This window comes from Hibiscus syriacus, unplaced genomic scaffold (genome assembly GCF_006381635.1).
Source record: "Hibiscus syriacus cultivar Baekdansim isolate YM2019G1 unplaced genomic scaffold, ASM638163v2 tig00112738_pilon, whole genome shotgun sequence".
In the NCBI taxonomy this organism is placed as follows: domain Eukaryota; kingdom Viridiplantae; phylum Streptophyta; class Magnoliopsida; order Malvales; family Malvaceae; genus Hibiscus; species Hibiscus syriacus.
The window spans coordinates 5,029,055-5,045,572 of record NW_024063392.1 but is presented as its reverse complement, the minus strand read 5'-3'; the positions used below and the strand labels follow the sequence as shown (position 1 = coordinate 5,045,572).

General features: G+C 33.6%; 2 protein-coding genes and 2 long non-coding RNA genes across 4 annotated transcripts; 2 read left to right on the top strand and 2 right to left on the bottom strand.

The window, feature by feature from the left end:
* Positions 1 to 1,450: 1,450 nt before the first annotated feature.
* On the top strand, positions 1,451 to 3,646 carry LOC120182817. The gene is made up of 4 exons (XR_005521872.1): positions 1,451 to 1,590; positions 1,764 to 1,837; positions 1,914 to 1,971; positions 3,178 to 3,646. It is a non-coding gene; the product is annotated as an uncharacterized LOC120182817 (long non-coding RNA).
* A 2,741-nt stretch (positions 3,647 to 6,387) lies between these two features.
* On the top strand, positions 6,388 to 6,934 carry LOC120183042. Its single transcript, XR_005521911.1, has 3 exons — positions 6,388 to 6,421; positions 6,641 to 6,738; positions 6,866 to 6,934. It is a non-coding gene; the product is annotated as an uncharacterized LOC120183042 (long non-coding RNA).
* A 474-nt stretch (positions 6,935 to 7,408) lies between these two features.
* Positions 7,409 to 8,090, bottom strand: LOC120183016 (cytochrome c oxidase subunit 2). The gene is given in 2 exon segments (XM_039187815.1): positions 7,409 to 7,503; positions 7,506 to 8,090. Coding segments are annotated over 2 exon segments (672 nt in total). The 5' UTR covers positions 8,083 to 8,090.
* A 1,282-nt stretch (positions 8,091 to 9,372) lies between these two features.
* Positions 9,373 to 9,977, bottom strand: LOC120183017. The gene has a single exon (XM_039187816.1). It carries the CDS (start codon positions 9,960 to 9,962, stop codon positions 9,477 to 9,479), a length of 486 nt encoding a protein of 161 aa, XP_039043747.1. The 5' UTR covers positions 9,963 to 9,977; the 3' UTR covers positions 9,373 to 9,476.
* Between the last annotated feature and the right edge of the window lie 6,541 nt (positions 9,978 to 16,518).

Below are 16,518 nucleotides of genomic sequence, written 5' to 3'. Positions count from 1 at the left end.
CTCGGTCTCTCGGTCAAGTTTGACTTGATTCACTCTTTTTCTAGAATTGAGGACCCCTAAATACAAGTGTTGAGGTTTTAGGAGGACGGTGTCCAGTGGTGGTCACTGGTTTTTGGTCCTTACTATCTACTATCATAACTCGACGATGATTTTCCTCTCTTCGAACCTCTGCAAATGTTTCTCCAATGGCAGGAAGATGAGTTATCCCCAAAATCCGTCCATGAACTTCATACAAATCCCGATTTAGTCCTGCTAGGAAATCATAGAGTCGCTCTTTGTAGTGATGTGTTACAAACTTGGACTGTTTTAAACCTTCACCCCAGTTTGCTTCATAGTACATGTCAAGTTCCTCCCACAAGATCTTCAAGTTGTAGTAATGAGTTACCTCAAGTGTCCCTTGTCAAATGTCATTTAGTTTTAATTTGATCTCAAATACTTTGGAGGCATTTCCCATATTAGAATAGTTCTTCTTGATTGCATCTCACATTTATTTTGCAATCTTGAATAGAAGATATGTACAATTCATGTGGCTTTCCATTGAGTTGATTAACCATGCCATCACGACTGAGTTGTTGAGTTCCCATGTAGCATAAGTAGGGTCCATTGTAATTGGTTGTGGGATTTCTCCATTGATATACCCTAATTTCCCATGGCCTCGAATAACCATGAGAACAGATTGAGATCACTGTAGGAAATTCTTTCCATCTAAACAGTGGTTAATGATATAAGGGAAAAATTCATGTCATCATGAGGGATAGGCTGATTTATAGTTTGGGTAACATGTGAGGTTTCTGAATCAAAAATAGTTTCTTGGTTTTCTTTCATGGGAGGAAAATAAAACAAGAACGGTTCTAGAGAGAGAGCATAGTAGGATTGAATGAGTCCTAGAACTCTGATACCATGTTCAAATTGGAGAATAAATGTATTTCTTACTTCTTATTGCTCTAACAGTAACTTACAATTTATAGGAAGGAATTAGTCTAAACTATGAAATGATCTCTAAAATCAAAGAATTAGATTAGAGACTATTTACAGAAGGTAAACTCCTAGAAATAGGGAGAAAGGATTTTGTCACTTGATTCTAGGAATCCCATCACCTTTTAAAAGAGTTACTAATTTGACTGGTATAGGAATTTCTATCGCTTCCTCTGTCGCACTTTGTTGGCATGTTTGATAAATAATTTATACCTTTTTAAGCATTGAATTTTGTGATGGTAAATTTTCCCCATGAATTGTTATTTCCACTATTGTTCTTGAAAGGAGAAGGTTTCTCATCTGTTTTATGTTTAGTATAAAAAGGGGGATGGTTTAATTCTTTTATTTTGGTTATAGTTAAGTGCAATCCGGTTTTACTAACAAAGGGAGAGTATAGCATTTGATCCCAAAGTACATTGTTAATCTATCTTATCGCATTATTATTGTTTCTTTTGTTCAGTAATATTGATTTATGTGTGTGTCTAACAGGTCTCTGTAGGTCAAATCCATCTGAGTTTGTAGCATATTTTCACTACTGCCGATCTTCGCGGTTTGAAGATATGCCATATTATTCATATTTGAAGAGGCTTTTCCGAGATTTGTTTATAAGAGAAGGTTAGTTATAATCAGTGTGGCTTACTTATCAATGCTCTTTCCACACGTAACATTCTGTTATCTTTTTCTCCGTCTCGCACATACTGACTGTTGTCCTCATGGGTGTGACGTCAAACTTTGTTTGTTTGTTTCCACCCCCTCCCCTTTTAGTTCTGAAATCGGCATTGCTGCAGGTTATCAATTTGACTATATCTTTGACTGGACTTTATTAAAGTAACCGCAGATTTCTAGCATCTCCAAAGGGAACGTAAGTAGTTATAAACTTCTAGTTCTCCGCTGTCTTCTTGGGAGATCATAACTCATGTTTTCCATCCGTTTCTCAGCAATCTGGTGTAAAAGCAGGTGCCGAACCAGCAATTGAAAAACCGTAAAAGCTCCCAGGTCTGCTTTCTTTAACATTACTAGATTTCTGGTTAGGATTACTTAATTGGAACTAATTATCTGTTACTCTACTACTTTGTTTACAAATGGTCATTGTGTTTATCCAAAACAACTTAGGAAATTTAAAAGATTGCCATTTATGTTGTGGGTGAGCTCTCATTACAGGGATGATGACAAATGGTATTTGATGCTTTCATTAGTTATGATATGATGTTATACTAATATCTCTCCTTTCCCTTGTGGGTTATTCTCTTGGAAAATGACATTCAGGGGGAAGAGATGTTCGGGATACAGATTTTCATTTATAACCAGGCATCTGTAGTTGAATATTTTTTGTTCTTTTTGCCATACTAAAGGATGAGATAAAGGAAAACATTCACAATGAAATGCATACGTGTATATTTTTAGATGATATTTTGTATTGGTTGCTGAGACAAAAGGAGTTGATACTAAATTAGAGTTTTCAAGACAATCACTAGAAGCTTGAGGATTAGATTGAGCAGATCAAGGATTGAACATATGGAGGGTACATTTAATAAAAAGAGGAATAGCGATCAAATTGTGATCACATTCGATGGTGAATTGATATCAATATGGTATGAAATGTTAGTTAAGCCAACAAAAAGCAACATACATAAAACGACAAGTGTAGTCTAGATGTGAATATTATAATTGACTTGTGATAAGACTAGGAACGATAGAGTTAGAAATGAGGATATTGGTTTACGAGTTGGGATAGCTCTTCTAGAGGATAAGGTGAGAGAAAAGCGTTCGAAATGGTTTGGTCACCATGGACGTGGATCAAGGCACGCACTTTTTAGAAAAGTAGAAGAGTGGTAGAGGCATGCACAAGGTAAAAAGGTCAAACGGAAAACAGATACATGATGCAAGGTGATAAGTAGTTAATATAAAACTACTAGAACTTGAAGAAATGACTGCAGAAAACAAAGATATTCATTACCCGATTTTTATATCTAGATTCTTGTAGCCAGTATCGAATTTATTGATATTAATGGTTACTATTTGGTCTGGTTTTGCTTGGCTTGGATTTTACTTGAGATGAAGATAAAAATGACTCATTAGCCTAACTGAATGTTTTCTCAGCAAAATACCTATTTACCCTATCTTTTAATTTGTTTATTCATTGTTGCATTTTTGGGGCGCTCGCGTCCAACATTCTGATTGTTTATTGGGTTGCACTTTCAGCATCAGGATACAGATAAAAAACGCAGTACTTCTCGGTACGGCAGAACTGCAAGAAGAGCTGTAATAGTAAGCAGGGCTAGTTCAGCCAGTGAAGTAGATGACATTCTGCAAAATCGACGACTACCAACAAGTGGCCGCATTCTTAACACACAAAGAGTCCAGCTGGCTATCGAGGCCAATGCAGCCCTCAGAGGAAGCCGTTACGATAGTCCTATTCGAAGTTTTGAGCTCCTCAATCTTAAGAAATGATGGGCTCCATCTAGGCTGATGTTTTTTTTCCATAACTTCGACTCACACTGTGTAAATGGGACATATATAGAGCCATTGTAACATGTTACTTCCCTTGAGAGTTCCCTTCCCCCATTACCAAGATTTTCCCTCCCCTTGAGATTTCATATTATGTCCATTGTAACATGTTGTAGACATCATGAAAGAGAATTCATGTATCGGAATTTTATTTGTCTTATGCAATAAAAGATACTGTTATTGTGTTCTCCCCTTTATCCTGAAAAAATCAACTACCTTCTATCTTTACTTGATTTCAGTCTCTTATTACAACGTTCATGATAAATCAAAAAAAAAAAAAAGGATGTTGAAAATCTTCGTTTTTTCAAGTACTCATGTGAATCCGAATATTGATCTTAATGGTGCCAACTCTCTTCATAGTTAACCAAAGCCTCTCTTCGAATCTCCACTTACCCGCCACAAAAGAAAAATCAAACTGATATTTAATTAAAATATTTTACGTATGCATATCAAGTATGAACATCATATATTTTATTTTATATTCTTTTTGTTGGGTACTGGAAAAACAAGAACAGATGCAGAAAGGAGTAATGGGATTTTGTTCATTTTTTTCATCGACTGATTGTTGATCACATCACATGACTATCATCTTTGGTTGTTGGACTGTGCCGTTTAATTTTCCCAAAAAAATATGTTTTTGAAGAATATGATTGTTTAGTCTTTGTCCAAACACCCCCCAAAAAATGGAACTACTGTAATAATCAGAAGATTTGGGATCGAAACACGTCAAAATCTAACAATTACTAGTCAAAATCGGACCGGATCGGCTGGTTTAACCGGAAATCGTTGTCTAGTCCGATTCAATTTAGACTGGTTGAACCACTACTAGTGAACCGGCCAAAACCGTTGAACCGTTCAAACCGGACCGGCTGAAAACCGAGAAAAACCGGAAAAAACCGCCAATTTTGTTTTTTTTATAAAAAAATTAAACCAAACGACGTCGTTTGTTAAACGAGCCAAGTCGAACTCGAGTATTGCTGAGCTCGACTCGAACTTGAAAAATTTAAAAGTAAGCTCAACTCGATTCAAACTCAAGAGCTAAAAATTATGAAGTTTAACTCGAACTCGAAATATAATATTGAAACTTGAACTCAAAAAGGTTTGAACTCAAAAAAAATTTAGAAGCTCGATTGAAGCCTAAAATTCGAGCTTGATTGAAATGAAAGAATAGTTCACTCAATGCTTACCAAAAGACTCCATGATTTTGAATGCCAAATTACCTCTATTATTTATAGAAGTTAGTTGGGATGATCTTCTATGTTTCTTAGCCATGTGGGATTGTTTTAAAAAAAATTTTAAATTAAACAATATCATTTTGTTATGCTTTTTTTAGCCCCAAATTTATTTTTTAATTATAGTTATATAGTTATATTTATTATTTAATATGTTTTACCTTAAATATTATGTTGTAGTTAATTTGAATCATTTTGTTTCACTTGATTTTATGGTTTTTAATTTATATATGTTATTACTTGCTTTGAATATGAATTGTGATATAAAAAATTATTTTTTATTAAATATTTTTGGTATTTTTATTTAATTTTTTAAATAATTATAATGTCGTCCGATTCTTCCGACCGATCGAACCGGTTCGATCGATTAAACCAGTGAACTGGTAGCATGGCCGGTTCGCTAACCGGTCCGGTTCTGAAAACTATGCTTGTCTTGTCTAGTGTCCGACAACAATTTGTAGTTTAAAATCAAGAAGTTTTTTTTTCTCGTCTTACGGATAATTCTCGGCATCGTTCCTACAACTAACCGTCTTTGTCTCCGACAAAGAAAAGAAAAGAAGAAAGTTTTGATGCAGGAATGCCTGCAAAAACGGTTGACCCCTTATCTGAATCCATCACCTTACCAAGTAAGCTTTAAAATAAATAAAAAATGCAATGCAAAGATCAATTTTTGGACGCACATCTTAATGATAACTTGCTTTGCATTTGAATATTCCATGAATCCGCCATTGACAATATGATGATGATTCAAAGGAGAAATTTCTGGGTTTTTTAGGGAATGAATCAATGAAACTGATCCGACCTTCAAATGTTAAATGATGTGTTTTTTCGTTTCAGTTCATGTCATCAACAGAAAGTGACTTAATGGTAGCATGTTCATAGTTCGATTGTATTTAATTGGCAGTGAATGGGACACTTGTTTAGATGGTTTGCTGTGCTGCAAAAAAATAAGCTAAGATGTTCATTAAGACTGCCGGAACAGAGGAGTTAGATGCACTCTATCCAATCAGACCGGAATGCGTAGCCTATGTCCCTAAGACCCGACTTCGGCCGAGGGTGTGCATCTTTCACAGCTCTTACACAAGTTTATTTTTTCAGGCAGGGAAAACTCTCAGCACAAGATGATGGCATGCTGCATTCTACGAAGATGGTCACCTCGATATCGCTAAAATTCTTTGACGGATCCAATGAATGCTATGGTTCTTTCCCGGCTCGACTACACGATATTTTGGTAAGGTTTGCATATGCTCAAACAGTTAAACAACTTGTTTATTTTCGGGTAGGCTATTCACCCTTCAATCAAGGGTGACAATTTCTTTTATCATCACTCCTTATTTTGACGATATGCAGTCTGTTAGGTTGATTTAATCCCGAGAGTAGCTTCGACGATTGGAATCAACTTAGACAGGAAAGGAGATGACAATTTCTTTTAGCATCACTCTGTATTTTGACGACATGCAGTCGAGGTCATTTTTTTTTCTGAAGATGCATTTAGGCAGTTACTCATATTCTGTCATCTGTGTTTTAATTTTTTGAATTCGGACATTCTGACAATTCATCACACTAAGCATCACATGGAGCGCTATGGCACTTGGAAGACTGAATGCCAAAATATGGTGCCCATCATCGGGAGTGGTAAGTTCATTACGACACCAATCATCACAAGTAATTAAAAACCGTCGATCCGAAGCTTCATCAACACCTCGGTACGCATTCGTTTCCCCCCATTGTTTTTTAAACCATTTGAATCTTGAGAACTTCTGTTCATCGGAAACCTCGTGTGAAAAAGGAACGAAAGTCCAAAAGAAGATGCAACGAATGCGTTTCATGGACATCGATAATGTATAAGAAAAACCACATTTTCCACCTTCATACTCTTATAGTTTCATCTTATTCAACTAAACCTTATTGAATTCGTCTAACAGAGGAGCTCGATGGCGGGGAGTATTTATTTGCATTTCAAATGCTGATGGTAGTTTTCCGAAGAGGGTTCTCCTTCGTCGATTCGTTGTATCTTTGGGTGGTGATTAATTTGTGTTTTTCGATTGTTATATGTAGGAATACTATCTTCGTAACTGTATTACTTCGTTTCGAGTTCGAGTCTCTTTATGCACGCTGATTCTAAAGCATAGTTCGGTTCCATTCCACAGGTAATGTGGGCAATGGAGTACAACCCTAATATTTTCTTGACATAGGAGACGGCCGATTCATCCTCCGATCGGTGTTAAAGCAGTGTGGGAAGTTCGAAAGAAAAAACGTGCAGAACGGATGGTCAGAGAAGAACGGTTCGCTGTCGGTACATTAACGCATCATATCTCTGATTGTAAACGCCATTTCTCCAGATAATCGGCGATGTAGTTGGAAACTTGAATGCCAAGAAGACATGTGAAAACGCATTAAAGATTCAAAAAAAGTACTTGAAAAAGGTATGATAATAAGCTTTATTTATATCAGAATAGTTCTTTAAATGGATGGACTGATTGCATATGTCCTAAGAAATCATAGTTGCAGATAATCAGACATGTCAAATTCTATAATTTAAACCTTTATCGCCAGTTATTTTTCTTTCTTTTTTGATATTTTTCATGCATTTTTTATTTTATTTCTTTTTAAGTTTCTTTATTCATATTTACATTTATCAATGCTGTTTTGAGAACTTGAAATTCTTGCATGTATAAATAGGCATTTTATCCTTATATCTCACTGCGCTGACCATAGTAAACTCCTCGTTATACCGAAACAGAGATCTGATTTAAACGACCAGGTACAACATCACATTTGACACGTGAGAAGTTACAGCCCAACTATGAAGTACATCAGCAGATGATACAATAATACAAAGATGAGTTTTCGCTGGTACAACCACTCTATTGTCCACTTCTAATAAACGTGATTGACCGAATTCTAGATCATCTTTTGGAATCGTATAACTGTTAAAAGTGAGTCACTGTTCGTCGAAACTGTTATAGTAGGAATACTCATAAGTCCGATACTATTGATGTCCAATAGCTTTGATAGTAATGGCTGCATCTACTACTACCTCGTCCATTGAGTATAAGAGAGCAAATGATGGTATAGCAATGAACATCGGGATGATACTAGGAAATATGATTCGAAGAATCTCGATAGTAGTTCCATGAACAATCCCTTGCAGGATTGGATTCTTTTGATAGTGGAAATGCCATAAAGCATGAACCAAGATCCGTAATACGAAAACCAAAATCAGAATGAGGAAGAACAAGATATCGTGATGTAAATCTATTATTCCTTGCATCATAAGTGTTGCTGCGTCTTGAAATCCTAATTGCCATGGTTCCGCTGCATCACAAGCAGCCATTGTGAGGAATAACCATTCTAGAACAATCATTTGGTTTTTGCTTTGGAATCTAACACGTCTAATTGAATCAAAGGGATTTATATGCAATAAATTATTAATTATTAATTATTAATATATATTAAAACTATTGATAAATATATTTAAAATGTTTATAAAAAATTATTAAATATTCTTTCTAAAAGAATAATGAACATTTTAAATTATATTAAAATTTAAAAAATATTATTTTTTATTATATATAATTTTAACTATATAGAATATATTGTCAATATAATTAGCTATTAAATTTACCCAGTGGTTAAGCATGATCTTCTTGTATTAGACCCGGATTTGAAATTTTCTTATGTGGTTTTTTGTTGTCTTTAATTTTCACCTTTAATATAATCTTACATAAAATATGTTAGATTCTAATCAAATGTGAACTCCCAAATCTCTCTAATGTGTCCTAAGTTTGATCTCCTTTGGGGCCAACTATAATTTCACATTTTTCTATCAATAAGATGATAACATATGTTCCTCAATTGATTGGCCGAAAATAAAATAAATGAAATGAAAATATTTTCAATCATAGTCTAATTGACTGGTTAAAGTTAATATTTTAAATAAAAATCATGAATAAAACTAATAGTATGTAAAAACAATGGGACCAAAAAGTAAAATTATACAATTTATTTAACTGATACGTCATCATTTTCATCCAATATTAGCGATCAGTACTTGATTGATAGTAATTTAATAGTTAAGTGATTGAATTGAAAGAAAATAGTGTGATGGTCTAGATAGAACCTACGGGCACTTTACCCTTACTTTTATATCACCTCTTTATGTGGACAAGGATGGTAGGGCTACTGTTGAAACGGCTGGAGAATGAATCAAATGGTCTTTCTTTTACAGTAATTTAATGACGATTATCTAATCAAATGAGAGAATGAATTAGTTTGAATCCCTCCACTCCCACCTATAAATTAAAATAATTCCAAATCAACAGCTTTATCGATATCAACGTGTTCCCATTTTAAATTGAACCCATTTACGTATCAAAGCAATTAATGGTAGGTGGTAGCAGAAGTGCAATTTGGCAAATCAAAAGATAACAAGAAACTGAAAGCAGGAAGTCCATGCATGGGAATTCACCTTTAATGGTCCAAAATGAAAGCAAACATTTTCAGAATTTATTGCAGTTTTCAGTCAGATCATACACTAAGAGCATCGGATTTACATGCATGTATCCATGAATCTCTCATGCATACATTCATTTTTGAAAAGGAAGAAAAACTAAAGTATTGAGCGGAGGCTACGTACTGCACAGAGAACTTGTCCAGCAGAAGCGAGGAGAAAAAGGATAAAAATACGTCTAAAAAATATTTAAAAAGATAATGAAAAATTGTGGCCAATGAGGTGTCTCCACGAGTAAGAAAACAACCTCACATCTGTAAGAAACGAGAGAGCTGGCTTGGGTTAATGATGCCCGGTATGTGTGCCCCATCTGTCTTCAGCAAGCTAGCCACTTCAACGTACCTTCGGCGCTTCTCCTCCCTCGGCTCCGGCTCACGCTTGGCTTTTCCGGGTACGGATCTCTCGTTTAGATCCAAGTCTTCTCGGATTCCCCTCCCGGATTCGGCGGCCGTTTGTGGCGGTCGAGCCGGGACCCACGTTTGGCCGAACAGCGTCCCACGAGTGAGGTATTCGTGAGCCAGGTATCCAGCCAGAAGCTGGTTGGAGAGAGCCGGCTGGGTGGCTTTGTCGGAGCAGGCTAAAGGGAGAGCCGGCTTGGGTAACTTCATGAGTGGGGGGTTTAATCGTTTTAGGTCAAAATCGTCTCTCTGTTTGCGCTTGTTGGTGGGCATGGAAACCCGACGTGGTGGTAACCGCACCGTTTTGGTGTTCATTATTCCGCCCTTTTTGTACATGCCACATCAGAAAAAATCTAATATAAAAAGGACGGAACAATTTTCTTTAAAATAAACCCCTTTTTATTTAAAATATTAAAAAAAAGTTATTTTGGTGAATAATGAGCAGAAAAATGGCCAAGGGTAAAAAACTGAAAACGAAAAACAGTGACGGATGAAAATTACAAAAAAGTATATACTTGAGAAACAAAGAATTACTTTTAAAAAGTAAAAAAAAAAAATTAATTGACTAAAACGACAGTGGCCGGAATCTGGCTTTTAGAATAAAAGCGAAGAAGAAAAGAAAGAGGGCGAGTGAATGAGAGAATTTCTTTAGAAGAGAGAAATTAAAATGGTTGATAGAAAGGAAAGGCCTGTTTCATTGTATGTATTTATAGAAAGGGGTTGAGAATTGACCCTTGGGCTTAACGAAATTACAATATTACCATTATGAAACTAAAATTACGAGATTATCCTCCAATCGTATCTCATGACTTTTTTATGCTGTTATATGCACACATTTGATTATTTATGTTTTTATATTATAAATAACTTGTTTTACAAATTTAACAATAAAATGGTTTTATGGAAAAATTGCATTATAGGATATATATATATATATATATATAACTTGTTGAAGAAAAAATAATTTAATAGAATTATGATTTTTAATTTATCCGCGTGTAAAAGGGAGAGTTAGGACACAATTGAAGGGGGGAAAGATGGAAGATTCTTGTTTAGCCACATAGGATTGATGGGCATTTAATTTCTTAAAAGGACAGAATGTTGTTATTACTCTTAATTTTCATTTCGCATTTTTTTATTATATTAAATAACATAGATACTGTAGGCAGTTTCTAGTTGTAAAAGATAGCAATATAACTAAGCGGTTCTTCGAACAACGATTTACCAACAGAGTATCTAGAGAAATACATATAATTTTAATTATATTTTAAAAGATACATTTATAAAATTTTAAAAAAATAAACTTAAGAAAATATAAAATTGAAAATACATTATTATTAAAAATATTTATAATTTATAATTTTTTTTTAAAATTTATATGGGAGATGACTATTTTATCCATTCTCCTTAAGTCACAACGCTTCATCGTTGATGAAGTAATTTATTTAACATTATCAGTCTTAATAGTCATTTTTCCGATATCTCATCTCTTTTTTTCTATAAATTTTGGGTGAATACAAGATATTATTTATTCAAAGACTCTCAATTATTTAATAACAAATACTTATATCATTTGCATACACAATGTTTGAATTTGATATCTCAAAAAATAAAACAACTCTTTAATTATTGAGATCACTTAATTCATACTCTAACATCCCATCTCTAAACGTACACAAACCACTCAATTTTAATTGTTTGTAATATTTTTCCCCAATATGATACGTAAATTCATTTTCTTTTAAGTCAATAGACACCATAAATTGTATTTTCAACCACATTAAGAATGATCACTAAAAGTATCAAATTCAATCTTTAAATTTTATAGTTACAAAATTTTCGGTATCAAATTCAATCATTAAATCTTATAGTTACAAAATTTTCGAGTCGCTAATAACTCTGTCACATTATACTGGTGACGACATTAATGAATCTTATAACAATTACTTGTGTTTTTGTGACTATATTTTTTGACACAAAAATTAATAACAATGACGAAAATTTAGATACTAATATTATCTCTATTACTACAAATATTTTATTGCAATTACATAATTAAATTAATTAATTAAATAATTCATTATAAAACAAGTTTTAGTATATATATATATATATATATATATATATATATATATATATATATTTTTAATTGTATTCATTTTTTAGGAATTTGCATTGCAATAATTGTCATTAATTAATTATTCGTTAACGATGGATGATGTGATGTCTCTACATATTTATCATTTGTATAATCATCAGTATCCGATTTATCAATTCACTAATCAGAATCGAGTACTACATAAGAGAGGGTGACCCTTCCAACCCTATTTACTTAAGGGATCTACTATCTCATCTTGCTAGACTAACTAATTATTGGTTTCACATGTTGTTTTTTTTAATAAATTAATACAATACATGACTTTTAAGATGATCGGACTTGGGATCTTCAGGTTAAACTATTTGTTTTTTGGCAAAAAAATAGTAATATTTAGGTTAAATTATTTTTGTAATTAATTTTATTTATTTTATGAAAAAAATTAATTATAAAATTAGTTATTATAATAATACTTTAATTAAAATTTCTACGATTTTCATAAGTATGAAATACGTTTGGGAGAAAAATAAAAAAAAATAATTAGGTTGATCTTAAAATATAAACATATAAATATTAAGATTCAAACCTAAAATAATATTAAGTGTCCTTAAATTATTTTATAAAATAAAATATAAATATCTGACAATGTATTAACCCTTATGGAGGAAGTCCTAAATTAAAAAATAATATACTAATAATTAGTTGGTATTTATAAAATTCACATATATCTCAATAAAAACCATAAATTATAAATAAAAATAAATCAATTTTTCAAAGAAAACAAATCATAATTAAAGATTAAATGCCACTGTCAAAGTTTATAGTGACAAGAATGATTGCCGTTATAATCATCAACGAAGACGGGTGACAATATTTTCGTCACAATTATGAATAATAATAGTGACTACATAATATATTGTCACTATTATAATTTTCCAAAGAAAAATAAGATGACGTCAATTCGAGCATTTTATTAGTGACTAATTGATTATGAAAATTTGTTTTGATCACAATAAAATATTATTAGTAACGAGTTACTTGCGATATACTTTGAAATTATCACAATTATTACCTAATGAGTGACTAAATAAAAATAAGTCACAATTATTCATTAAATAATATACTTTGTATGACAAAATTCTTCAAATCGCAATTAAATGATCACTAAAGATCTTTTTTCTACCTGCAATACATAAAAGACAAGAAAATGGGTTCTCTGACGGCGCACGATTGTAGGGTTCTCTGAGCGCACATTAGAGGGACTAATGGGTTCTGAGAAATCTACAGTGTCTCCGGCGAATCAACCGACTTCTCAAAGGTTTTCACTCACTACTCTTCTGTCTTCTCATGTTTTGTTCGTTCTCACCGATGGATTGACGGAAACTGTTCTTGTGTTCAACAAATCACCAACTTTAGTATTTTCCCTCAAATGAGAGAAACGGAATCCCGAATGTTCATCCTCCACCAAAAGTAATTTATTGTGCATAAATCATTTAAAAATAAAATATTATAACTAGTACACCATAAAATTATTGTTTTAATCATTCTAAAATTCATAACGTTATAAAAGTTAAACATTTTAGCTCCTTCAAAAAAATTAAAATTCAGTTTTGGTCCCTTTTAAAATTTTGGTTTTGTCTCTATTATTCTAGCCCTTTAGTCAAACACATAATTATATTTTGGCTTAAAAAGTAATTTTTCCCTAGTAAACTCAAATCAACAATGATATTCTTAAGGAAAAAATATTGGCACCATGAGCTCTAGCACTGTTAGCAGGACTAATGAGGCCTGAGATCTTCATCGACATGATTGCCTTTTGTTCATTGATTCATGAGTCTTTATGGTTTCTTCAGCGTCAGTTGATTGGCGTAAGCTGTTTGATGGAGGGGGGAAAGGGTTTGGATTTTCATCTGCTCCACTTGCATGAGGGTAGTTCATTCTTCAATTTACCGATAGAGGCATTTGAAGCTAGATCGAGGGATTAGAAGTATGCATTAGTGGGTTAATTCATTAGGTCAGCACCAAAATTTAGTGTGACGCAGAGAATTGTGGAGATGATTTGGGGGACATCTTCTACTGTCCAAGTAAGTCTTGTTGGTCCCAATGTTTACATATTTCGTTTTGATAATGTTGCGACGAGGGAGAGGGTGGTCCATGACATATACAACATAAGACTCTGATTCTTCGTAAATGGGAGCCAAACCTTTAGAGGCTTGATTTTCATTTGGTTAGCATGCCTATATGGGTCCAACTATTCAATGTACCTTTGGAGTTATACTCACAGTTGAGATTGAGTTATATTGCTAGTGCCTTAGGCAAACCTCAGTGCACGGACTCAATTATTATTACAAAAGAGAGACTAGAATATGCTATGGTCTGTGTTGAGCGCACTGCATGTTGTGCTTTACTAAAGGAAGTTAAGGTAATGATTCAAGATGGTAATTTTGTTTCGGTTAGGGAGATCACTATTTGGATGTCACCGTGTTGTTTGAAGTGTAGGACATTTGGTCATATGAATAGAACATGTCCAACTGCTCCTGTGGAGGAGGGGAAGAAGGTTTGGAAGTAAAAGGCTGTTGTCAATGATCAAGATGATCCAATTTTCATTCTTGCATTGGGTGAGTCGTCTGGGACTATAGGAATTGAGTAATTGGAGGATCATGTTGTGAATAATGGGTTTGATGGTGAGGATATTGAAATATTTGATCATATTACCCATGTTATTGATTCTATTCTGCAGGAGGCAGTGAATGATCATGTAGTTAAGACTGAGGGTGTTGAGAAAAAGAAGCTTATAAATGAGGCAGCTAGTCAAGAATTTTCATCTCTTCACTAATCAATGCAGAAGAATGGGAGGGGCAGAGGAAGGCCTTCTGAGGAGAAAGTTGTGATTTTGATTTTAGAGTTATGACCTTAATGGATAGTGACAAGGCATGTACTATTTTTGATAAGGTTTATAGGTCCCTGATTCAGGAAGATAAAAACGAGAAAAAGGGTAAACTAAGTGTGGCTATGGGGATGAGTGTTGAGGGTGCTGTAGCTAGTAGTAGTGCTTCTTCTATTTCCCTATGAGTTTGTGTTTTTGGAATGTTCGAGGGTTTAACAACCCCAAAAGCGCAAGAGAGTGTTTTAAAGGCTTAAGAGTTTTGATGTTAATATTGTTTGTTTGTTGAAAACAATAATCAATCAGGATAAGTCCTTAGATATTACAGATTCATTTATTGATTGAGATTTCTACTTTAATTACTCTACTGTTGATAACGGGAGAATTTGGGTTTTATGAAAAAAGGGCCTGAAGTGCTCAATTTTCCATGTGGCTGATTAGTCGATTTATTTTAAAATGGATTTGTATTGTAGGAATGTTTCCATCCCTGCTGTGTTTGGATTCAATGATGGTTCTGCGAGAAGGCTTATATGGGAGCAACTTAAGGGGTTGGAGCCTAGAGTTGAGGCTCTTCCTTGGCTAGTGACCGGTGACTTCAACAGCTTTCTTAGTGCGGTGAATAGCTCAAACTTTGAAATGTTGAGTCATTATCTCACTCTAGTATTTTTAGGATCATATTTAGATTTATTTTAGCATATTTTACATCATTTGCATATTGAGAGTTAATTGAAGCTACTTAGGTTGATTTTAATGTTTTTGCTGCAAAACTGATGTTGTGACATTGTCAACGTTCTAGCCGATGTTGAGCACCGATGATGGACTAGATTGCCGAGATGATTCTGCAACAACTACAAAGGCACCAAATGATTGGAGAAAATTTAGGAAGCGATAAGGCTGCGGGATAAGGGCTGAAATTTGAATTTTTAAAAGGAATTATCTTTAAAAATGGATTTTCCTATTAGTGGAAAGCTTGAATTTAATGGGCTATAAATATAAGATTTTCTCAACACTTTTCACACTTGGAAAACCCTAGCTGCCTTTTATTTTTTTCTCTCCTACCATCTCTATGGTCGCCTAAACAATTCACTGAGGAGTGTAACAGCAGTTGAGGAGCACTACCATGTAGCAGCGATGATCAAGAGGAGTTATACTCTATTTTCGTCCCTTTGTTGATATAGGGAAGTGACAATTATTTAGTAGAATAATTCTATTATTCTGGATGTTATTTAGTTTTTGAACGTAAGGTGTTTGATTAAATGTCTCTTGTTATGTTTTATGTTTAAACTTTGTTTTTATGTTCCATCGTGCTTATGGGAAAATTTAGAAATAAATTTATTTTTTATGTGATTTCTATATTTTTTTAGAAATAAAAGTTGTGGATTTTTCATATTATCTTTTGTGTAGTGTTGGTGGTTGTGGAAAACAAAGTTAGTATATAGAAATATAAGTTGTCAATTATCCAACATTGTTAACTATTTGATTAAATTGGATTAATGAAGGTTGATTATTGTTAATTGAATGACGTTAATCATTGTGAGAGACATGAATGCAATGTGTTAAGCATTGTAACACCCTAGACTAGTACAACACACAGTTGACCGATTTAGGGTCTACACGAAACCACCTAAGTGGTTAACCAACTTATTCTTACTTTTTTGTACTTTAAAATAACACTTTACATATGAGAGCCCTCAAAATATATAGATACCTACATATTGACTCTTAACCGACTTTACAACTCAATATAACTGAATTCATGAAAATACATGACATTTAAGAAACTTGTAATGTAATATGTTATGCACTGGATTTGGACCTCGGTCTCTCTAAAGCTTGCCAACTGCTGGATCTACTAACCTTCCCACGGAAACATCCGAAGGCTGAGTTAACTATCTCAGTGCTACACTAACAAC